The sequence below is a fragment of the Ochotona princeps genome, chromosome 13 (assembly GCF_030435755.1).
Source record: "Ochotona princeps isolate mOchPri1 chromosome 13, mOchPri1.hap1, whole genome shotgun sequence".
NCBI classification, from domain to species: Eukaryota; Metazoa; Chordata; class Mammalia; order Lagomorpha; family Ochotonidae; genus Ochotona; species Ochotona princeps.
In genome coordinates this window covers 3,135,133-3,160,706 of record NC_080844.1, presented here as the reverse complement: position 1 = coordinate 3,160,706, position 25,574 = coordinate 3,135,133, and the positions used below count along the sequence as shown (strand labels likewise).

The following is a 25,574-nucleotide window of genomic DNA, read 5'->3' as shown; positions in this document are numbered from 1 at the left end:
TGATATTACATTTTACAGGTACTATTTTACATATTGACATCATTTCATCTTAAATTAAGGCAAACATGTGGTATTTAACCTTTTGGGATTGGCTCATTTCCCTTAGCATTATGGTTTCCAGTTGGGCCCTTTTGGCCACAAAGAATTGCATTTTTTTTTTTTTAAATAGATGAGTAGTATTCCATGGAGTAAATGAACCATAGCTCTCTTATCCAGTCTTCTGGTGACGGGTGTTTTGGTAGCTTCCATGTTTTTGCAATTACTGATTGTGCTGCTATGAACATAGGGCTGCATGTTGGTTTCTCGTGTAACAGGTGTTTTGGATATATTCCTAGGAGTGCTATTGCTGGATCATATGGTATGCAGATTTTGAGATGTTTGAGTGTTCTCCGTACTGCCTTCCATAGAGGCTGTACCAACCTGCATCCCACCAGCAGTGGAGTAGGGTACTCTTTTTCCCGCATCCTCGCCAGCAAGTGGTGTTGGTGTTTCCCTGTATGTGTGCCAGTCTTACTGGCGTTAGGTGGTACCTCATTGATGTCTTAATTTTGATTTCCCTGAAACTTCTGCACTTTGCAAATTTTTCTTTTTAAATCATTTAAAAAAATTATTTTCCGTGACACTTTTTTTTTTTAATATTGGGTCCCACCTGAGGAAGGGCCCTATAGCAACCAGACAACTTATTCCCCCATCCCACAAAGAGACTAAGCTCATTTTATAGAGAAAAAAATCCTGGATTTCTTAAGGGTTACTGAGTATGGGGTCCAAGCTAACAGCAACACTGGGAGGCTTCAATGGTATGGCAGGGCAGTACATGAGCACAGAGAGGCAAGTCCGTCCCTTTTTGGGACCAAGTTCCTCTGATGCAGCCTCTGTTTACCTGCCCAAATCCCAGATCAGTCTCTGGGGGGCAAATCATTGACTTCTTGACAGAAGCATTGTGGGCCAAGGCCAGAGCTGTATGTCCCACACACTGATGCCCCAGCCAGGGCTCAGCCGTGAGACTGTACCCCATGTACAGTGTGGATGTGTGTATCTTTTTACTGGTGTCATGGACACAGGGTTGGAGGACCCTACCTCACCCTCTCTCTGTTCACAAAGAACTAAGTCCATGGGCCAAATAGCAGGCTTATGTCTCCCTGCCATCTCAGAGTTGGAGTCTTTACTGGGATGGACTTGCTCAGTCTGGTCCTGGCACATGGCTATGGACTCAGTGAACCTTCTCCTCGGGCACCATGGCTAAGATGCCAGAGGCAGCTTGCACTCCCTTCATGTGTTAGTGGCCTCACCCCTGAGCCTGGACTGCTTGGCTGGCCACCTTCTTTGCTAATGGTATCGATTGCCTTGACACTGTGATAGACCATGTGCATGCCATGTCATGAGGCACACTGCATGTCAGGGAAGCATTCAGGGGTCCAGCCTCAGACTCCACAAGGAGAGGCAACCAATCATTGCTGTAGCCCTAGCTGGGTTTACGCTTCACCAAAGTCTTAAAGTAGGTTTCAGTCTGTCCAGTAGGTGGCCTCATCTTATTGATGGAGAATAGGTCCTTAACTCTCTCATGGTTCTTTACAGGAATAAGAAGAGGCTGGAGGCACGCTTCCCTCTGGTAAGGCACCTGCTATGGGCAAGGGTAGATGTTTAGAATGCCAGCATCTAGGCCAGGTAATACTAAAAGCCCTGGAGATAAGGATCACAAGCCTCTATGTTAATGAGGGGTTGTTCACTTAACACCAGGTTGCCTGGCACCTAGAGGACAGCAACTAAAGCCTAAATAATTCTCCCAGCTCTCATCATTGTACCTTGCAGGACTGTTGCATGCTGGCACTCGACACACTGCAACTTACCCTCTGCTGCCATCCTAGACTGGCTTCTCTGGGCTTGACAACAGCATCTACCACTTGGGAAGTTCTGCTGCTGTGAGAGTGGTTTCTGAGTGCCAGAGAGCTCTGTGGCAGATCCACATGGTGCTGTCATCCCAGTCACTTGATCCCCAAGACCTACAGTCTCCCACAGCACTAGAATTGTCTGTGGCAAAGACCATAAGCAGGCTGTTCACAGCGTGGGGTGGTCAAAAACTAGTCTGCACACTAGAGGCACGTTGCTCATGGCCTCACAGCACCCACCAGGCATGGCTATGTCTAAGACACCAAACACCCACAGCTCTGCCAATAAGAACAGAAGTGCCATGGCTGGTTGGAGCAGGTCTGTGGGACAGGTGCCTGGTTCCACCTGCCACACACTTCTCCTTCCTCATCTTTCTCTGCAGTGCCTCATGCAGGCTTTGCTAACACTCAAGCCTAGACTATAATGATCTGGTAAAAGCCTCCCTAGGGGTTCTGCCTCATGAGGGTTTTTTTTACCACCTGAGCCTGGCTCACAGACAGCTGGCCCAGGCCTCCCTAGGAGTTCTGAAGAACAACTGGAAGACAGGGGTTAGGCAATGCTATAGGTGGCAGCTGCGGGTAGCACCTATGTGGGTGAAGAAAGAAGTCCCTGCATCCTGTGTTGCAGCATCCCACACAGGCACACTTGGCAAGGAAAGGTGCACAAAGGACAGTCCTTGAAGGGGCCCAATTTCAGCCTATGCACTGCCCACAGTGCCATGAATTTAGGCTAATCCTCCATCTAAAGGTTTGTGTACCAGGGAATATGCCATGGAGAGAATGAAAGTATGGGCAGAAAAGAAGAAAAAGCTACATGTCATACCTCTGAAATTTGCTGCAAATTAATTTTTAAAGATTGGTTTGTTTTTTTCCAGAGTCATATTTACAGAGAGAAGAGAGACAAAGATCTTCAGTCCACTGTTTCACTTCCCAAGTATCCACAAGAGGCCAGGAGCTTCTCCTGGGGCTCCCACATGGGTGCAGTGTCCCAAGGATTTGGGCCATCTTCCACTTTCCCAGGCCATAGGCAGGAATTTGGAAGTGAAGGAGAGCAGCTGGGACAGGAACTGGTGCCCATATGGGATCCCAGTGAATGCAAGCTGAGGACCTTAACCATTAAGCTATGACACTATACCCCTGCACATTAATTTTTTAAAAGTCACTTATTTTTATTTGAAAGAGTTCCAGAAAGAGAGAGATCTTCCATCCACTGTTTCACTACCCAAGTAGATGCAATGGCAGGTGCTGACCTAGGAACTAGGAGTTTCCTCCTGGTCTCCCATGCAGGTGCAGGGTCCGAAGCACTGGAGTCATCCTGCACTGCTTTCCCAGACCACAAGCAGAGAGCTGAATGGCAAGTGGAGCAGCCAGAACTTGAACTTGTCACTGTAGGAGACCTTGGTGCTTGCAAGGGGAGGCGATAACCACTGAACCCTCACGCCAGGCCCTGCACCCTGGTGTTCCAGCAGTGTGGGTACCTGCAGCACAGTCTCCATCTCCTGGAAGAAAGCAGGGTCGGGCCCGGCACGGTGACCTAGCAGCTAAAGTCCTCACCTTCAAAGCACCCTGCAGCTCCACTTCCCATCCAGCTCCCTGCTTGTGGCCTCGGAAAGCAGTCGAGGATGGCCCAAAGCCTTGGGACCCTGCACACACATGGAAGACCTGAAGAAAGTTCCTGGCTCCTGGCTTCAGATCGGCCCAGCACTGGCCGTTGCTGTCACTTGGGGAGTGAATCATCGGACAGAAAATCTTCCTGTCTCTCCTCCCCTCTGTATATCTGACTTTGCCATGAAAATAATAAATCTTACTGAATGAATGAATGAATGAATGAATCTTAAAAAATAAACTTAGGCTTAGGTTTATGGGAAGGCTTTTTGGCCTTAGATTTATTTTTTGGCTTTCAAGTAGGCCTTGGGCATTAGGCTGAGACTCAGGCTTAGATCTACAAGTAGCCTTAGGTCTTAAGCCTTGGGTTTAAGATTATGGGTAAGCCTTAGGCTTAGTCTTAGTCTTTGATTTACAGGAAAGCCTTACAACTTAGTCTTAGGTCTAGGCTTAGGCTTACGGTTTTGCCTTTTGATTTTAATTTGGTTTTTCAAACATTTTGGAAAAGTTTCTCTGTACATACATACTCACACATGCATATATATATATGAAGTAAAACTGACTCACATTCAGCATAAATTGTAGAAGTACAAAACCCTTCCACAGTAACATGACACACCAGGAGTTAATGTAGGAATCAATGCTTGGTTGATTAAATGGATGATAACATTCTCCAAAGCTTAATCTCATAGAGCAAAGAGTTGTGTATCACCTTTAAACTAACTAAATGATTGGCTGTTTCCACATCTGAATGATGCATATCAGCAGGTGCTGTGGTCTAGTAAGGGTGACCCCCAATAACCCCCACAAGTACTAGTTTTTGTGCATGCCAGCCTCTGCTGCAGCCTAGTCCAGCCCGGCACACATCCCACCTGGCTCTCATGCACACCCACAGGTGCTGTGGCTTAGTTCGCCCAATCCAGCTTTCATGTATGACAACAGGTTCCACCACCTTGTCCAGCCTGACACACCCCCAGCCCTGGCCTGGTCTTTGTGCTCACCAGTGGTAGAACAGCCTAGGAGGGCAGTGCTCACAATTCCCCTGCCAGGCTTGTTCCCAGCCCCAAAGCTAGCACTTACTGAGGAGTACTGCAGTCCATTCTGCCATGACTTGCACCCAATCCAAGCACTTGCCAGCTGGTGCTGTGGCCTAGCCTGGCTGGCCCACATCCATCCTGGCTCTTGAGGACATCAGGGGGTGCTGAGACCTTTCCCATCCGGGCCTGTCCCCAGACTGGCTGGCCCTCAGGCTCAACTCTCACACTCAGATGTGGAATTAGCATCCCTGCAACTGAGGCCCCAAAATTCCCCTACCAAACCCACTGCAACACCAGGTCTTGTGTGAGGCAGCAGACACTGCAGCCTAGTCTGAAACGTCCAATCCCCAGTCTCAGCATTTGCCATCAGGTGTTACAGCCTGGCTCATCCCTACCATCCTCCAGTACCAGCTTTCACGGGCAGGTGCAGCAGCGTAGCCCAGGCTGACCCACTCCCAGCTTTCTTGTCAAATGTCAGGTGTTGAGGTCCAACTCAGCCTGGCCTGCACCCCGTCCTGGCTCTCACTAGTGTGTTCTTTGGACTGATCCTGCCCAGCATGCTCCAAGACCCAACCCACACATGTGTCAACAGGTGCTGCAGCCCAGCCTGGTCTGACCTGCTCCTAGCCAGAGCTGCAGCCTAGCAGGGCAGTTCCCCAAGTTTCCCTGACAGGCCTTCAAACTCATTAATTGTAAAACTAGCTCAAGAATTTAGTCTTCTTGTGGCTTTTCAGGTAGGTGGGGCTTAGGACCCTAACTCTACTGCCACATGAGACACCACTTGTGAGTGGCTAGCAGCATTCTGTGATGTCACAGTCACTGAGAGGTGTACTTTCTGGGTAGTTAGGCCAAAGTGGTCAGTATTTTGCTCATTGCCAACCTAAACAGGTATTATTGGTTAAAGCAGGAGATACATATTTGGATTGCCAGATGGATTCTCATTGAGGTGAGGGGGACTTACTCTCTGCCTGTGCTGTGGTATGGGGACAGTCACTCCCAGGTGGGTGTCCCTGGTCTCACAATCCTGTGTCCATGGGTGACACTACTGAGCCTTCAGGGCTGTCCCTGTGGGCAGAACATGTATACAGCTAATTCACTGCTATACTGTGCTATGTGGCAGGGGTGAATGTAGATGCAAAGTGTGGGACATGAAATCATGAGCAGGTGTTCTGCTCAGCTGTGATGGAGGGGAGGGAAAGGGCAGGGACAGAGGCAAGCCTTATGGAGCTGTATCCCCCTCAGTCAATATATCATCACTGTCCCATGTAGGCACGTGCCATGAATGTGTCAGGAGGGTTGTGATTTGTCCCTTATCTGTGGTCAGAAGATAACATGTACAAGTAGGCAACACAGGAATTGTTTAGGTATTTTTTTAACTAATGAGATGCTAGCAATGCCAAAGACCCTTCCTAAGTTCCCATATGGGAAAGCATCCACCAGAGCAATGCTTCCCAGTGAAGCAACACAGTGAGGGTCAGGGAGCCATTAACCCTCCAAGATTTCCTTAAATCCAGGGAACACCCCGAGGAACCCCACCTCCAGGCTCCATCCTGTCAGGGGCTTTCACTTTGAACGCAATCTTGAACTAGAAACATACGTACTTCCCAACATTTTAGTTCTATGCCAAGCTGAGAAAAGAAAGCACCGAGCTTTCCCTGGGACCCCTTAGATGGGAGCCAAGTTGAAGACACCTGTGCTACACATGCAGAGGAACATAGGTGGAACCCACATAGAAGTCAGCCAGGGTGGCAGGAGGAAGTTGCATAGCCCAGGCTGGCAGGAGGAAACTTCAGACAGCCAGGCTAAACCTGGACCCAGCAGTCTGGGCCCAATCTGCTGGGGGGTCTGGCCTCTGTGGAGTCAATGTTGGACATGAGATCATGATGGTGCCTCTGGTGCTGACAGGGCTGAGCTGTTGCTGACAGTGTCTGCTGCATCCCCCATGGCTGGCCATCCTGGCAGTGAGCACTTCAGGAACTGCAGGCCTGAGGCCTCTCCTGCCCACATGTGCTATACCTGTCCTTGTGCTCAGCACCTGGCCAGTGTCACCTGCTTATGGGTTGAGGACTGGCACTGGGCAGTCACAGCTGTTCATACCTGAGCCCATAATCATTGTCCAGGACCAGGCCCTGGCTCCTGCTCTACATAGTCAAGCCAGGCTGGTTTGAGGTCCAGGCAAGCAATGCTCAGCTTGCCATTCCCCTCCCCTCTATCTCAGCAGGAATCTCTGTGCCCAATACCGAAAATAACAGGGAGGAGGGAAAGAAAGTGCTGGAGTTGGCAGTGCTGGAAGGGGCCAGTTATAGGACAGGAGGTGGAACCCTCGGGTTCCCCACATCTGGTCATTGCAACAGCAGGCATAGGGTGAGATCACCTCAGATGGATCAAAGGCATGTGTGAGCTCTCTTTGCTACCATATACCTTCACAGCTGTTCTGGAAACAAACTGTAGAGGAAGAGGTGAAAGAGGGGAAGGTCTAATGGGACATGGGACCTTTCCAGCAGGTGACAGGAGGCTTTGGCACCCTGGTTCCATGGCACCCCAGCCTCAGCTCTTCCCTCTTCACCTGGCCCTGGAGAAGCAACAGGGCCAATCCCTGGTGGTGTTTCATAAATGTGGTACTTAGAACCCTGACTCTCATACCACATGAGACACCACTTGTGAGTGGCTGGCAGCATTCTATGATGTCACAGTCACTGAGAGGTGCACCCTCTGGGTGGTTAGGCCAAAGTGGCCAGTAGCCTGCTGACTGCTGACCTATACAGGTATTAGTGGTTGAAGCAGGGGATATATTTGGAATGCCAGAGGGATTTTCATGTGAGGTGAGGGGGACTTACTCTGCCTGTGTTGTGGTATGGGGACAGTCACTCCCAGGTAGGTGTCCCTGGTTTCCCATTTTTTTGTCCATGGGTGATACTACTGACCCCTTGGTGCCCCTATGGGCAGAGTGGGTATACAGCCACCTCAGTCCTACACTGTATTATGCACGTATGAGTGTGTGTCTGTGTGTGGGCCTGGGTAGGACCACAGTCACCTATTCTGCTCCACTCTTATCATCAACTGGGGATTCAATGGGGAACAATGTGTCTGGCTTTGAGATCCCTAGGAGTGCAGGAAGCCTGAGAGGGGCAAGGTGACTCCTGGTTGTGGATGCCCAGCTAGAAGAAGAGTCTCATTCTTAGGAGGCCAGACAGAGACTGTCCCTGAATCAACACCCCTCTACCCTGTCCTCTGAGAACCAGCCATCAGGTGCCTTCTGCCTGGCTGCTGGGGGTCCTCACCTCTGACTATGGGGACAAATCCTGGAACATGGATAGCTGTAGATTCACCTGTGTTGGATCATACTTGATTGTGTATCTTACAGACATGACTAGACCATCCTAAAGAATCTGAGGGACAAGGAGTGTACTCAGGTCATCCGTCTGTATGAAAAGGTACAGGCCGGGTGGCTAGAGGATAGGGTGGGTCCCTTGCCTCATTGACTATGTGAATAATCACCGATCTTGGCATCCATGAGGACAAAAAGAGGGATGGCTCAGCTGTCCTTGACTCTGAGCACCCTTGGCTTCTAACATGGTTCCCCCCTCTTTATTGCAGGGACCCTATTGAAGGCTCGTTTTTTATATTGGGGAAGAAAACTACTACAGTGAGGACCTTGTGCGAGACAGGTTTGGCTTCCTGTGGTGAGTGTTGGCACCCCAGCTCATGTCTGGGCATGAGTGGGTTTCAGAAACTCCAGCAGCTGGCATTCCGGTATGGGGGTTAAGTTACCGCCTACAATGTCAGCATCCCTCATGGACACTAGTTCGTGCCTTAGCTGCTCTATTTCTGTTCTACTTTATGCTGGTCTGGGAAAGCAGTGGAAGATAGCCAAGTACTTAGGACCCTGAACATGCATGGAGATCCGGATGAAGTTCCTGGCTCCTGGCTGTGTCCTGGCTCAGCCCCAGCTGTTCTGTTAGCTGAAGAGTGAGCCAATAGAAGGAAGATCTTTCTTTCTTCTTTCTTTCTTTCTTTCTTTCTTTCTTTCTTTCTTTCTTTCTTTCTTTCTTTCTTTCTTTCTTTCTTTCATCTATCTATTTATCAATATCTCTCTTTCTGCTACTCTTTCAAATAATAATAATAATAAAAAAACTGTACATTACCCCTATAAGGAAGCACATCTGTCCAGCAAGGGCCTGGGTCTCAGGGCCCAGGCCAAAGTCCTGCTGAGACCAGGCCTGAGGTGTATCATCTCTGGGCTCTGAACTGCCTGGGACATCCAAAGTAGAAACCAAGGTTCAACATTTGAATTTATGTTAATAAGAGAAGCCAAACAATATACCTTTTCTGCTCAGTTCAAAGATCATCAGCATGAAGAACATAAAATTACATGCAGGATTTAAGCAGTTTGGAAATTCTCACACTGCCCAGAGAAATGAAGATTCTTCTTGATTGTCTTCCTCCTTCTGATCTCCTACAAACACTTTGTTTAGTCTGTGGGAATCAGCATCATCCTCACAAGGTGTATTTGTTTTTAGTACTTGTGGCTCATTTCCTACAACATCAGCTTCAGTCCACCAACCACACACACATGACTGCTGGGTTCCTGCATAAAGACAGTGACAGAGAATGGGGATTCTTAGAATACTCTAGGCACAGAGATTGAATACTCGACTGTGTTTCATGTTGGGAACCCTCTGCAATGTGACTTCCAGTGTCTCAGTGTTTCTCTTTGGAGCTACATTTCACAAAGGTGAACTGGTAGAGTGTTGATGCTGGCTGAACACAGCTACAACTTGGAGGGAGCCTGTAATGTCTGGTTTGAGGTGATAATTTCAGAGTTCAAAATGTCAGACCTGAGAGTGTACAGAGAGGCCTCCCTGATGACTGTGGGACAGGGACTGGCTGGTGGTTTTGTGGCTCACTGTTAGGACACCTAGGAAACTGCTATGCTACAAGGTTGGACACTAATCATAGCTTTCCTAAATCCAGGCTGAACTCACCTTCAGATCAAAAATTAATCAAATATTTCTCTACCACAATCTGATGACTGCTGTTTTACCGATTAATATTCAAATACATATAATATTCTGGTCATTTTCATGACATAACCAGACATAAGAAACACCAAGGCATTGCAATCACTGCTGAATAGCAAATCTCCAGCAATCTGACATTTAAAATATATGTGTTCTCAAAAAAATTTTATTTTTTTATTTTTTTTAATTATTTATTATTTAACTTCAGTAATTACATTGTATTATGTGACACAGTTACATAGATACTTGGGTTCTCCCCACCCCTCCCCAAACCCTCCCACCATGGTGGATTCCTCCACCTTGTTGCATAACCACAGTTCAAGTTCAGTTGAGATTTCCCCATTGCAAGCGTATACCAAACATAGAGTCCAGTATCGTATTGTCCCGTCAAGTTCAACGGCTTCTTAGGTATACCCTCTCTGGTCTGATGACAGAGCCAGCAGAGTATCATCCCAGTCAATTGAAAGCTCCAACATACCATCAGCAAAAATTTACATCATTATGGAATTAATTGACATAGTAATGAGTAACCAATATGTTAAAAGTAAATGCGAGTTCCCAGCCACCTTCTGTGACCACCTCACCTATACTTCAATTTTAGTTTATACACAACATATAACATTCAAAACATAACATGGTATACATAACATCATATCATCTTAAATCAAGGCAAACATGTGGTATTTAACCTTTTGGGATTGGCTCATTTCCCTTAGCATTATGGTTTCCAGTTTGGCCCATTTGGCCACAAAGAACTGCATTTTCTTTTTTTTAATAGCTGAGTAGTATTCCATGGAGTAGATGAACCATAGCTTTCTTATCCAATCCTCTGTTGATGGGCATTTTGGTTGTTTCCATGTTTTTGCAATTACTGATTGTGCTGCTATGAACATAGGAGTGCATGTTGGTTTCTCATAGAACAAGTGTTCTGGATATATTCCTAGGAGTGCTATTGCTGGATCATACGGTATGTTGAATTTCAGTTGTTTGAATATTCTCCATACTGATTTCCATAGAGGCTGTACCAGCCTGCAGACCCATCAGCAGTGTAGTAGGGTTCCCTTTTCCCCGCAACCTCGCCAACAAGTGTCGTCGGTGCTTTTATTCATGTGGGCCAGTCTTACTGACGTTAGGTGGTACCTCATTGATGTTTTAATTTGGATTTCCCTTATTGCCAGGGAACTTGAGCATTTTTTCATATGTTTGTTTGCCATTTGGGTTTGTTCCTTTGTGAAGTGTTTGCCCATTTCCCGTGCCCAGTTCTTGAGTGGCTTGTTTGTTTTGACATTTTGGTTGTTTTGTAGCTCTTTGTATATTCTGGAGATCAGCCCTCTATCACCTATGTCGTGTGCGAAGATCTTCTCCCATTCTGTGGGTTGCCTTTTTACTTTGTTGATTGTTTCTCTAGCTGTACAGAAGCTTCTTAGTTTGATGAGGTCCCAATTGTTTATTTTGGTCTTGATTTCTACTGCATCTGGAGTCTTTTTTAGGAAGTGAGGGCCTACCCCTAAGTGTTCCAGTGTGTTTCCAACATTTTCTTCCAAAAGTTTAAAGGTTTCTGGATGTAGGTTTAGATCTGTTATCCATTTAGATCTGATCTTAGTGTATGGTGAGAGATGTGGATCTATCTTTTTGTTTCTGCAGGCTATCAAGCAGTTGTCCCAACAGCATTTATTGAACAGACCTTCCCATTTGCCTGGATTGTCGTTTGTCTTTTTGTCAAAGATTAGTTGGCTGTATCTGTGTGGGTTTCCTTCTGGCGTTTCTATTCTGCTCCATTGATCTTCCTCTCTATCTTTGTGCCAGTACCACGCTGTTTTGATAACCACTGCCCTATAGTGTGTCCAGAGGTCCGGAACTGTGATTCCCCCTGCTAACTTCCTGTTCTTCAGGATAGTTCTAGCTATCCGTGGTTTTTTGTGCTTCCAGATGAACCTTTGGATCATTGTTTCCAGTTCCATGAAGAATGTTTTGGGCAATTTGATTGGGATTGCGTTGAATGTATATATTGCTTTTGGCAGTATAGACATTTTAATGATATTGATTTTACCTATCCAGGAGCATGGGATGTTACTCCATCTTTTGAGGTCTTGTTCAATTTCTTTTTTAAGTAGTTTGTAGTTTTCTTCAAATAAGTCTTCTACATTTTTGATTAGATTTATTCCCAGATATTTCATACTTTTCTCTGTTATTTTGAATGGTATCTTGCTGGTTAAGTCTTTTTCCATCTTGGTGCTGTTAGCATACACTATGGCTGTTGATTTTTGTTCATTAATTTTGTACCCTGCCACTCTACCAAACTCTCGTACAAGTTCTAGCAGTCTCTGTATTGAGTCTCTTGGCTCTTCTACATAAGGAATCATATCATCTGCGTATAGTGAGAGTTTAACTTCTTCGTTTCCCATTTGGATTCCTCTGATTTCTTTTTCTTGTCTTATGGCCTCAGCGAGTACCTCTAGGACTATGTTGAATAGTAGTGGAGAAAGTGGACATCCCTGTCTTGTTCCAGATTTCAGTGGGAAGGGTTCCAGCTTTTCTCCATTCAGTATGATGCTGGCGTTGGGTTTTTCATATATGGCTTTAATTATGGTGTGGATTTTTCCACCTATGCCTACCTTGATTAGGGTTTTTAGTAGGAAGTGATGTTGGATTTTGTTGAAAGCTTTTTCTGCATCTATTGATACTATCATGTGATTCTTGTTTTTCAGTTTTTGGATGTGGTGTATCACATTTATACATTTTCGAATGTTGAACCATCCCTGCATTCCAGGGATGAATCCTACTTGATCTGGATGAATGATCTGTCTGATGTGTTTTTGAATTCTGTTGGCTAGGATTTTGTTGAGAATCTTAGCATCAATGTTCATCAAAGAGATAGGTCTGTAGTTTTCCTTCTCTGTTAGTTCTCTGTCTGGTTTTGGGATTAAGGTAATGTTGGCTTCATAGAATGAGTTTGGAAGGGTTGCCTCTTTTTCTATTGTTTTGAAGAGTTTGTAGAGGATTGGGGTCAGCTCTGTTCGGAATGTTTTGTAGAATTCTGGAGTGAAGCCGTCTGGGCCTGGGCTTTTCTTTGTTGGGAGGTCTTTAATCACTGATTCAATCTCTACTTCAGTTATGGGTTTGTTCAGGTCGTTTGTTGCCTCTGGGCTAAGTTTTGGCAAGTGGTAGAAGTCTAAGAACTTTTCCATTTCTTGGTGATCTTCTGATTTGTTGGAGTACAGTGCTTTGTAGTAATTTCTAATTATGGCTTTAATGTATGCGGTGTCTGTTGTTATGTTGCCTTTTTCATCTTTGATGCTGTTAATTCTTCCCTTCTCTTGTTTTTTCTTTGTCAGTCGGGCCAGTGGGGTGTCTATCTTGTTTATCTTCTCAAAAAACCAGCTTTTTGATTCATTGATTTTGTGTATGTTTTTTTTTTATTTCTATCTGGTTGATTTCTTCCCTTGTTTTGATGATTTCTTGTTTCCTATTGTGTGTGGGGCTCTTCTGCTGTTGTTTTTCCAATTCCTGGAGGTGTGTGTTTAGTTCCTGTATTTGGCGTCTCTCTTGGGCCTTGACATGAGCTCCAATTGCGATGAGTTTACCCCGTAGCACTGCTTTGGCAGTGTCCCACAAATTTTGGAATGTTGTGTCAGAGTTTTCATTGGTTTCCATAAATTTTTTTATCTCATCTTTAATTTCTTCCCTGATCCATTGTTCGTTTAGTAGCATATTGTTCAGCCTCCAAGAGTTTCTGTATTTCCTGGGGCATTTTGAATTGCTGATTTCCAGCTTCATTCCGTGGTGGTCTGAGAGGGTACATGGTATGATTCCTATCTTTTTGAAGTTATTTAGGTTTGCTTTGTGTCCTATCATGTGGTCAATCCTGGAGAAGGTGCCATGCACTGCTGAAAAAAATGTATAATCTGTGGCCTTAGGGTAAAAAATTCTATAAATGTCAACCAAGTCCAGTTGTTCTATTGTTTGTATGAGTTCTGTTGTTTCTTTGTTGAGTTTTTGTTTTGTTGATCTGTCTATAGTTGTTAGTGGGGTGTTAAGATCACACACTATTATTGTGTGCATATGTATGTCTCCCCTTAAGTCCGTGAGTAATTGCTTCACGTAGCTAGGTGCGTTTGAATTTGGTGCATATATGTTCACAATGGTAATTACTTCCTGGTGGATCCGTCCCTTCATCAATATATAATGTCCTTCCCTGTCCTTTTTGATGTGTGTCAGATTAAAGTCCACATCATCTGAAATTAAGACAGCTACCCCAGCCTTTTTTTCTCGTCCATTGGCATGAAATATCTGTTTCCAACCTTTCACTTTCAGCTTCTTCGAATCTCTTCTGGTTAGATGTGTCTCTTGTAGGCAACAGATAGTTGGGTGCTGTTTGATAATCCATTCTGTTAATCTATGCTTTTTGATTGGTGAGTTCAGGCCATTTGTGTTAAGAGTTAAAATTGAGAGGTTGTGATTTTGCTCTGCCATACTTGTTTTTGTGGATGTTGATATCTGTGTTATTGCCCTTCCTTGTGTGGACTTTAGTGGGGAGATCTTCCTGTTTGCCATCTTTGCTTATGATTCACCTCCTTTTTTTCTGGATTTAGTGCATTTCTAAGGAGATTTTGTAGAGCTGGTTTTGTGCTGGCATATTCTTCTAATTTCTCTTTGCTGTGGAAGTATTTGATTTCGTTCTCAAATACGAATGAGATCTTTGCTGGGTACAGTAGTCTTGGTTGACAGTTGTTCTGATTCAGGATTTGGAAGATCTTTGTCCATTCTCTTCTTGCTTGTAAGGTCTCTTCAGAAAAGTCAGCAGTGATCCTGATTGGTTTTCCCCGGTATGTGATCTTTTCTCTGCTTCGTACTTGTCTCAGGATTCTTTCTTTGTCTTCGTTTGAGTGGAACTTGAGCACCATATGTCTGGGTGAAGATCGCTTTGGGTCATATCTGCTGGGAGTCCTCTGACCGTCCTGGATTTGAGCTGGATTCATGTTCCAAGTGTTTTGAAAGTTTTCCTGTATAATTTCGTCGAGCACCATTTGCATTCCTGATTCTTTTTCCGCTCCTTCAGTAAGGCCAATAATCCTAATATTTGATTTTCTGAGGTTGTCTTTCATTTCTTGTATGGTCTTATTGGCTTTGTTCAGACTTGTCTCCAGCTGTTTAATGAACTGGGTGTGTTCGTTTTGTGTGTCTTCCGTTTCAGAGATCCTCTCTTCTGCTGTATTTGTTCTGTTGGTTAGGCTCTCAATTTTGTGCTCTAAGTCAAGGATTTTACTTTTCATTTGTTATATTTCTGAGGCTATGTGGTTCTTGAATTCCTTGAAGTCCTCCCAATTCTTCTCATTGTCTCTGACATATTTTAACATTATTTTTTTGAATTCCTTGTCTGGTTGATCTTCTATGTCTTCATCTCGCATCTCCGAAATAGACATTGGCTTTCGATCCTTTATTGGTAGGGTGTTAGCACTCTCATCTGTATCATTACCTATACTGGTATTTCTTCCCATTGTGTTAGTGTTTCTTTTTTGAGAGACCTAGGCACCAGTGTGCTGAGGGGTCTCCAAGCACTATCCTGTAGAGATCGGAGTCTGCAGGCGTGGAGTAGCAGGGTGTGGGAATTTTCAAGGCACTTTTGGTGCGTCTCCAGAACACTGGACCTCAGGGCGCCACTTCCAGGGCCCAGAGGATTCAAAGCGCACTCTCAGTTCGTCCCCTACAGGTATGCTACCACAGGGCGTGGGGGAGTGAAGGCACTCTCTGTGCGCGCCCCCTGTGCGCTGGATCACAGGGCTCGGAGCAAGGGACTATAGGGCGTGGGGTGTTCCAGGTGCTCTCTGGAAGCGCCTCCTGCACAGGCCCGCCCACCCCAGCACTTGCAGGGAACTGCTAGCAGGGAACTGCCCAGCCCAGAGGCGTGCTTGGATTCCTGTGGGATAGCACCGCCCAGCTGAGTGCCAGACCGCAAAGGCACGGGGGAGTATCCAGTGTGCCTTTTGCCTTTCTCCCAGACACAGTTTTGGCAGTTTCAAGGCACTCGCCCTGTGTCTCTAAACGCTGGAGCCTGGGGGGGGTTGGAGGGGCGGGGAGACGAGCACCAATTGTGTTCAGGCTCTGTGCGTGCCCCTGGGGGGCCAACTCCCGAAGCCTCCAACCCACCACTGTCCCCACCCAACTCACTCAAACCTCAGGTTCTTGCAGTCTGCCTCTTCCTCTGGTGGGAATCCTGGCCGCCGGTGCGTCTCCCGACTGCTGCGTCCGTTGCTGGTCACGGCGGGTCGCGATGGAGCCTGGAGGCTGCGGCTGGTGCAGGTCCCGGGGCTCGGCGACCAGAGTGGGCAGATGCCGGCGGGTCCCGGTGATTCAGGGTCCTGGTGTCCGCAGCGGGGCAGGTCCTGGCGAGTCCTGGTGACCAGGGTGAGCAGATGCCAGCTGGTCCCAATCACCGCCAGTCCTCACGATCACTGCGTCTGCAGATCGGTCTGCTGGTCGGTTTGCGGATCAGTCTGAGGCTTTCAGTGTCTGCACTCAAAGGTGACTCAGCAGGTCAGGAGCGGAAAGTCGTCTCCCCTGTCCTTTGCTTTGTTTTTCCCTGGTTGCTCTTCTGAGTTGTGTGGATTTTTTTGGCTCCACACTGTCCAGGGAACTTCACGTTCTTCTCCCTGCAGTTCTATGCTGCTCCACTTACGCTTTTGTCGCGTTCTAGCCCTCTCTGTCTGTGAGCTCTCTCACAGTCTTCCTCCTATGTCGGCCATCTTGCGAGTCTCTCCCCTCAAAAAAATTTTAAGAAGATATGTGTATTTGCTGTACTGGGGCAGCACAATTAAAAATGTCATTGTACAACAAAATCCTCTGTTTTGTTTTTTCATGTTTCACTACGCATTGCACTCCTGTATTGGATTTAGAAACAGGATTTTCAGAAATATTAAGAGAAAAAAGGTTCATACACTAATTCTAAATTGTAGAGATATATGAAGCTGTAGCAAGGGTGCAAATGAGCCTAATCAAGGAGCCTGGAATCAAAATCAGAATCAGAACTCCAGCTAGAATTTCTGATATGGGATGTGAGTGTCCAAGGAACATTTGACCACCATACCAACTGCCCAGTCCTCATTGTTTTTTAAATGACATTTTTCTAATGGCTGGTTGTGAGCAGATTAAAACATGTTTGTTTGCTACAAGTATTTTTCTTTTAAAACAATATTTTATTTTTATTTCAAAAGAGTTGACACCAAGAGAGAAGGAGAGACAGTGAAAGAGATCTATGCTCTACTGGATCATGTTCCAAATGATCGCAATGGCTGGAGCTGAGCAAGTTCAAATCATGGAGCACTCCCACATGGGTGCAGTGGCCCAAGGATTTGAGCCATCCTCTGTTGTTTTCTAGGCCATAAGCTGGGATCTGGATCAAAACCAGTGACCATATGAGATGCTGCTGTCACAGGGAAGATTTTTCCCAATCCACTTTCCATTCTGAAAAAAAATATTATAATTTATATATACACACATCCATGTCTGTGTTTATATGTGTATATGTGTGTGTATATATATATATATATATATATATATATATATACACACACTTTAATTATATAACAATGTTCATTCAACTATATATCCTTTGCTTCTTTTTTAGCTGAGTTGGGGAGATTTTGATGTTGCTGAATTGTTTTGACTATATATTCTAATGCTAGTCCTCGGTCACATAAATAGTTTAAAATATTTTCTGACATTCTTGCAGTTGTCTATTGTTCCTTCTGATGAGAAGTCTCATAGCTTGATATAACCTCACTAGCGTATTTTCCATTTTGTCCAGTGACGTTGAGGTCTTGTCCAAATCAGATTTCCCATATTGATATCTTAAGTTGTGTTCCCTGCATTTTCTTCTAATACTTTTATAGTTTCATGTAGGCATGTGCAGGGATCCAGGTCATGTGACACAAGCCTGGCAGGACTCCATACACCTGGGGTTTAAGAACGTGGAACTCACTGTGCAGGTTAATCCACTGACCCATGCTGGGCAACCAGAGCCATGGCTGACACCCATTCCTAAGACTAACAGACCCAGCACCTACGATGACTGGAGGCCCAGCTAGACACTCCACCCCGTGACACATGGACCTGTTACCCACTTCTAGAGTGGCACGGTTCACCACACCTCAGCATCCCTAATGTGAACTGACTGGTATTGCGGCTTAACCAGGGCCCAATCAAGAACATCCTAATTCTGAAATCTGTCCCACATATGTCTGGTGGGTGATACAACCCAGATGTGTATGGGCTGCTCATTGCTGTGGTTCTTTCACTCATCTGTAGGGACTGTTTACTGATAGTGGAGTTCTTCAGGCTCCTCTATCAGATCGCTGTGTCACGGCTTGCAGACCATAGGGTCCTTGTCCAGAGTTGATTTACTAACTCTTGTGGCAGGAAAAATGTCCTTTCCCAAATTGTCCGCACAGAATTCTGATTTGTGTTATTGGGTGTTACAACCCAGTCACACCTGATCCACCCACAGATATGGCTCTCACATGTTACAGTGTGAGCCAAGCCATAGTCCAATCACTTCTATATTACCTTGCCTAGCTCTCATGAGAACCAGTGGGTGATGGACGCCTGCCCAGTCTGGAACTCACCAGACCCAGTCTACACCCATGCCAAGGGAGACTGCAGCCATGTCCACTCCAGAATACTGCCTCCATTCTAGCCTTTGCATTCACCAGTGGGAACCCAGACCCAGTCAGGGCTTTCCCTGAGCTCACAGCCAGTCCTGTTCCCAGCCAGAGATCTTGTGCATACCAGCAGAGATTGCAGTTCCACAGAGGCAAGATTCTCAGTGTTGGGTACTGTGATCCAGCCCTGCCAAGTCAGGCCCCAGAGCTGGCTTTCATGTGCACAATGGAGTAGTGCTTGGTGGTTGTGATGCTAAGTATACCAGCTGAGGTGTCTCACATGTGCTGGTGATTCAGTCTGGTCATTAATGTTCCTCTTGTTCCTTTCTGCCAACTACTTGGCCTCAGCCCCCTCCTTTACTTGCAAGTGCAATGGCCTTTTCAGTCATGTTCCTTCTGTAGTCCTGCCACAGATAGGTGTGAGTCCTTATGTCTCACATGCACCCCACCTCAAACTCCCAAAAATCTGCCAGGTAGCCTACAGGCTTGGCTTGGCACCTTGGTGCCCTGGCCATTTGGATCAAGAATCCACAGAGCTCCCATTCTTGAGGTGTTGAGCTGCCCATGAGCCTCACTGTGCATGCAGGCTTAGAAGGGTCTAGGTGCTCCATCCAAGCCTCTTTTGCACTCCCCCTCCATGAGGTCAAGCTGCCTAGCCAGATTCACTTTAGAAGCAGCAATGAGATAATTTTAAGCCACCTAATAGCCACAAGATGAATTTGCCTAATATTCCAGAACTAAAAAGTGGTAGGGCCTTTGACTCATACAAACAGAACAGACTCTATGTGTTTCATATAAACATTAAAAGAGAGAGTCACATTCCTCTTACTCCACTGATTTCCTTGAATCCAATCCAATAAGCAGCCGTTTCATCCTTAAAAATATGCACATAATTTTGAAGCAATTTATTTTCACAGGGCTAATTTGCCCCTAACCATAAAATAGTACAAAATTTTTCTAAGACCACAGATCACATTTTCAATGATATATAAATATACGGTAAAAATAACAGTTCTGACTGTGTTTTTTGGCCATTTATATTTCATGCTTTGAAAGTTGCTCTGCTAGCCTTTACCCATTTGTAATGGATTCTTTGCTGTTGTGTTGTTGAGCTTCTTGAGCTGTTCATACATTCTGATATTAATGTTCCATCATTTGAGAAGTTTGAAAGTGTTTTGTTGACAATTCCTTTTACAGTGCAGATGCCATTGTTTTTTCCTTCAATTGCCTGTTCATCTGGGGTCTTTTACAGGAAGTCTTTACCTATACCTATGTCTTGCAGAGTTTCCCAGAGATTTTCCTCATGTAATTTGATGGTATCTGGTTGCAGATATATACCCTTAGTAAGTTTTGAATTGATATTTGTAGTTGCAAAGGAAGGTTCTTGTTTAATACTTCTGCACACATAAACCCAATTTTCTCAGCATCATTTATTGAGGACATATTCCTGTCTCCCTCAAGTTAATTTCAGTTCTCTTGTCCAGGATTAGCTGGCCGTGTGCGCGCGTGCACGCGTGCGCGTGTGTGTGTGTGTGTGTGTTTATTTCTCAGAATTATATTCATTTTAATTGATATGCATGATTTTTTTTTGCCAGTGCCAGACTGCTTTGAATGAAATGGCACAGAGTATATGTCGAAGCCTGAAGATGTGTTGCTTCCAACTCTGTTTCTGTTAGAATAATTTAACTACTCAGGGTCTCATGTGTTTCCATATTAATTTCAGAATCATTCTTTATGATTTATTTTTAGTTGAAAGAAAGTTTAGCAATTATTTTAAAATGCAAAATGCTAAGCAAATATTTTAAAAACTTGTCTGCTAAAGGATAGAATAAAGTGGGCAACATTTTGAAATCAGGTGTGTTTACTTAGAAAAATACATTGTGTATAAAACCTGTCATTACAGCCCTCACAGTAGAATTCTAGCAGATATTTTCTCAGCACTGTAAAGACAACAGAAACCATCAAGTAAAATTAAATCACAACAAGAGACATGTGTCTACATGTATATTTCACTGAGATCATTTATGTAACACAAAATTTGGCAAGATCATCCAATAAGATTATGTTGTGCACAGATGAGAAGATTAATGAAGAGAAATGGTGGTGGAAGATAAAGCCCTGAATGCATATGAATAACCTCCACAGTATTAACTTAATACTCCAGTGTAACATGAAACAGATTTGTGTAAAATGTGAAATTACTTACATACTGTGAAAACAATATTTTACAGATTATCATACTCGAGTTCACGTTGGAGAAGTATTTTGTAAATAAAAAATATTTTGCTTGAAATATGCTTGTGTATTTCAGAACATTATGTGAAATGTTTGCATCCTTCCAGAAATTGTACTTTTTTGGAGAAAATGTTATATTGAGTACAAACTTCTAGTGTAGAAGTTTAAAATTGTCAAAATCCAGTAGCTTCACTAAAATGCCTAAAGAAGCTGGAAGGGAGTTTTGAAGACATCAAATGAAAACATAAACCAGATAAATGATCTGGACAAGGGATTAAAGTGAATAACAAGTTAATCATTCTTATGAAATTTTTCAGCAATATCACAAATTATTTTGTATTATAAAGTTTGGAGAAGGAAAAGGAATTAAAATTCACTAACCGCAAACATTAGAAGCAGACATCTGCCTCGCTTGGGAATCAATTTTTTATTTTCCACACATAAGTAAACTAACAGAATAAAATTCCACGTCACATAAACGTCTCACTTGGGAGTGGTATTTAAATCAGGTGCATCAACGAAATGTATATAGAAAATTAATACAAAATTATATGAAGCCATATGATTCAAATGCATATTTGAAAAGAAGTAAATTACTGAAACAGTTGATTTATTCAATAAAAAGCACATGATACTCATAACAGATTTAGTTGGTTAACTTTATATGAATACAATCATTTTTAAAGATATATTTTTACTGGATAGTCAAATACACAGAGAGCAAGAGAAACCGAGATTAAGATGTTTCATCCATTGATTCACTCATCGAATGATTGCAATGGCTGGAGCTGATCTGATCTGAAGGCAGGAGCCAGGATCCTCCTCTGGGTCTCCCACATGGCTGCAAGGTCCCAAGGCTTTGGACCTTCCTCGACTGCTTTCCCATGCCACAAGCAGTGACCTTGATGGGAATTGGGTCTCTTGTGTATGAACTGGCACCCAAATAGAATTCTGAAACATGCAAGGCGAGGACTTTAGCCACTAGGCTATTGAGCTTAGCCCAAGTAAAATCATTTTAAATAGACTGCTGAACTGTGATTTTAAGCACAATTAGGGAAAATACATTACATTCAATGGAAATTAGAATACACTATAAATTATATTCCTAAATATACATAAAATTTAAAGACATTATTATAGTATTTTCTTTTTCTTTTTCTTTTTTTTTATTAATTATTTTGCAATATGTGACAGTTTCATAGGCTCTGGGAATCCCCCCTCCCCTCCCCACACCCCTCACCCCTGGTGGATTCCTCCACCTTGATGCAGTATTACAGTTCAAATTCAATCAAGATTCTTTCCTTGCAAACGTATGTATACCAAGCATAGAGTCCAGCTACTTATTGTCCAGATGGGTTGAACAGTTTCTTGGGGAGTCCATTTCTTGTCTGAAGTTAGAGCTGGTAGAATATCATCCCAGTCAATTAAGAGTCCCAATATAACATCAATAGCAATTTACAACATTATGGAATTGACATGGTTTTGAGTAACCAGTATGTTTAAAAAAAAAAAAAAAAAAGCAAGTTCTTAACCACAACCTATGATTTGCTCATTGACATTTCAATTTTAGTTTATATACAGGACCGGCTGCTATATACCTTAAAATGGCTATAAGGTACCATTCAGCTGTCTCGTGTCTATTTCATTTTAGTATTTAGCCATTTGTTGTGTTGAAGTATAATCTTGCTGATCTTGGCAGATTTTAGGATAATCTAGTATAGTGTTTTATTTTGTGCAAGTTTCCAAAATCTACAGTGTCAATACGGAAGTTAGAACACTTGTTTTATGAGAAACCAACATGCACTCCTATGTTCATAGCAGCACAATCAGTAATTGCAAAAACATGGAAGCAGCCAAAATGCCCATCAACAGAGGATTGGATAAGAAAGCTATGGTTCATCTACTCCATGGAATACTACTCAGCTATTAAAAAAAACAAAATGCAGTTCTTTGTGGCCAAATGGGCTAAACTGGAAACCATAATGCTAAGGGAAATGAGCCAATCCCAAAAGGTTAAATACCACATGTTTGCCTTAATTTAAGATGATATGATCTTATGTATAACATGTTATGTTTTGAATGTTATAGATTGTGTATAAACTAAAATTGAAATGTCAATGAGGTGGTCACAGAAGGTGGCTGGGAACTCGCATTTACTTTTAACATATTGGTTACTCATTACTATGTCAATTAATTCCATAATGATGTAAATTTTTGCTGATGGTATGTTGGAGCTTTTAATTGATTGGGATGATAGTCTGCTGGCTCTGTCTTCAGACCAGAGAGGGTATACCTAAGAAGCCATTGAACTTGACTGGACAATAAGATGCTGGACTCTATGTTTGGTATATGCTTGCAATGGGGGAATCTCAACTGAACTTGAACTGTGGTTATGCAACAAGATGGAGGAATCCACCATGGTGGGAGGGTTTGGGGAGGGGTGGGGAGAATCCCAGTACCTATGAAACTGTGTCACATAATACAATGTAATTAATGAATTTAAAATAAAAAAAATTTACTAATTTATACTGGAATGACACACAGAGAGAAAAGGAGAAACATAGGAAGATCTTCTGTCTGCTGATTCTCTCCCCAGGAGGCCTCAATGGCCAGAGCTGTTTTGATCTAAAAACAGCAGCCAGGATTCAGGAGATTCTTCCAGGTCTCCCATGTGGTTGAGGGTATCAAGGCTTTGGGACTTCCTCAAATCATTTTCCAGGCCAGAAGCTGGAAGCTGGATGGGAAGTGGGTTGCTAGGAAATAATGCAGCAAACCTATGTGCTCCCAGGTGTGTGCAATGTGAAGACGTTAGCCAGGCCAGGCCCAAAAGGTGAAAATTTAGGAAAAATGCTTAAAAAATATCTATAAAGTGTTCCATCCAGGAGAAAGAAGATTTTGTGAGGAATACATAACAAAAACACTTCCCAAACCTTATACAATGTTGAAGTCAAGATAAAAAATATCATATAATAGATACAGAACAGTTAAAGCTGGAATTAAGCACATGATTACTAAGTATTCAACAAGCAAAGGTGAATTTAGATTTCTTTGGAAGTAAGTAGGATTACGGTTTAGGTGTTATAAAGAACTTCTTATAAGAACACTCTGAAAATGTTTTCCTTGACAAAGGAAAGTGGAAGAGGAAGAAATTTCAATACATGGAAATCTTTGAAAGAAGTCTGTCATATAGATTTCGGTAGTGACAAAGTGGAAATAAAAAGAAATACTAGTAGTAGAATTTACCATATTTGTATCACATTAAAAATTCTGGATGTTTGAATATGTGACAAATGATACATTTTATCTTTCTGACTTACTTTACCAACTCTTGAAATGTTTGGCACATATTGATTACTTTTTTCAGAATGACAACTATTCTCTTGTCAGAGCTAATAAGCAACAAAGGACTGACAGTGGCATACATGTTTCCCACCAGTGTCTGCACACCCAGGACCACAGGTTCATATTTCCACAATACAGCTGAGAAGAATGAGATAATACTATCCACACAGTACATAATCACAAAGAAACTCACCAGCACTAGGACAGTACAGGTGGCCCTTTTTGCTGGGGAGGTTCTTGGGGAAATGCTCATGCTGTGAAGGTACTCAGATTTCCTCTGATGGCTACATAAGAAAATCACCATGTATATGCTGGAAAGCAGCATGATTCCTACAAAGAAGATATTCTGGGTCAAGGCAAGAATGAGGTATAGTGCCCTGACAATGGAATTTATGGTGGTGAGTGAGCAGTACTTACTGACATTGAGTAGATTGGTCCTGTTGGAATGAGCCACAGTGTAGATGATCATGCTGCTATTGGAACACAGGGTGAAGCAACAAATACAGAAGAAAGCAATGGCAGCATATTTTGTGAGTTTCTGTTTAAATGTTGACAAGTAGAAGGAGCTGGGACTGATGGTGATGACCTGAACAATGCTCAGGAGACAGGTGGTGGAGATGGAGAGACCCCTAGACACTCTACTCACATAGAACATAAGTTTACAATTCAATTCATTTGGAAATCCCAGGGATTTGAACATATCTGCTGATAAAATATCTTGAGTGGTAAGTAACATCACTATATGGACAAAAGCCAGCTGACAAGTGATCATGTCTGTTGTTCTAGGCCTACGAATTTGATGGATTGTGAAGATGTGGAAGACAAGGAGGAAGGTATTGGCTAAGATACCAATGCCAGCTTGGAAAAAATACACATTTTTCAGTGATGACATTACTGAATATTTTGTTCATATCAGCATATTTGAAAATATTTCAGATGCCTATGAAATAAAACAGAGAACGCATGTCACCATAAATCTTTGTTTATATGAAATCATGCAAAAACTATCCTTTCTATTGTACCTACTACTTTAATTAACTCTGAATGTTTAGTAAAATTATTTATAGTAAAACTTTTGCACTTCTAATTCAATAATGTGAAAATTTGTTAGTATACACCATTTTTGAAACTTTTATAATCTTTAAATTCTGCAACAAAGCAATATGATTTTAATTTGATTTCTCATTTTGAAATAATTTCTCTAAATACCTACATATATGTGTGTATATATTTATAAATAATTAAAGCAAAATCACATTCAGAAAAAACGTGCGGAAGTACAAAACCCTTCCACAACCACATGACATGCCTTGAGTTAACATAGGAATCAATGCTTTGTTGATTAAATGGATGCTGAATATTCTCCAAAGCTTACTTTAGTAAAGCAGAAACAGTTGTGTAGCACCTTCAAACTGAATAAATGATTGGCTGTTTCTGCATCTCAATGATCATAATCAATACATTTAGTAATATGTTTAAGGTGAAATGATGTAATACAAATTATAGTTAGATATGTAACTGTGTAACAATATTCACACATTATGAGCCATTCAGTAAAACACATTAATGACAAATAGTGACCAGATAATATCAGTGTTTTCTTCATCCCCCACACCAATATTTGCCTGATGTTCTCATCAATTTTTCATATTTATAGAGAGAAGCATTTGCAGACATATGACAACATTTACATTATTGAAATGTAACAAGAACTTTTGATGTGCAAATATGTGTGAATTGGTTATTAGTGTTTATTGACAAAATTGAGTGAGATGGCAGAATCAAGCAATA

General features: G+C 43.1%; 1 protein-coding gene across 1 annotated transcript; it reads right to left on the bottom strand.

The window, feature by feature from the left end:
* Window positions 1-23,754: 23,754 nt before the first annotated feature.
* LOC101528033 (vomeronasal type-1 receptor 90-like) lies at window positions 23,755-24,675 on the bottom strand. The gene has a single exon (XM_036495706.2). It carries the CDS (start codon window positions 24,673-24,675, stop codon window positions 23,755-23,757), a length of 921 nt encoding a protein of 306 aa, XP_036351599.2.
* Window positions 24,676-25,574: the final 899 nt, after the last annotated feature.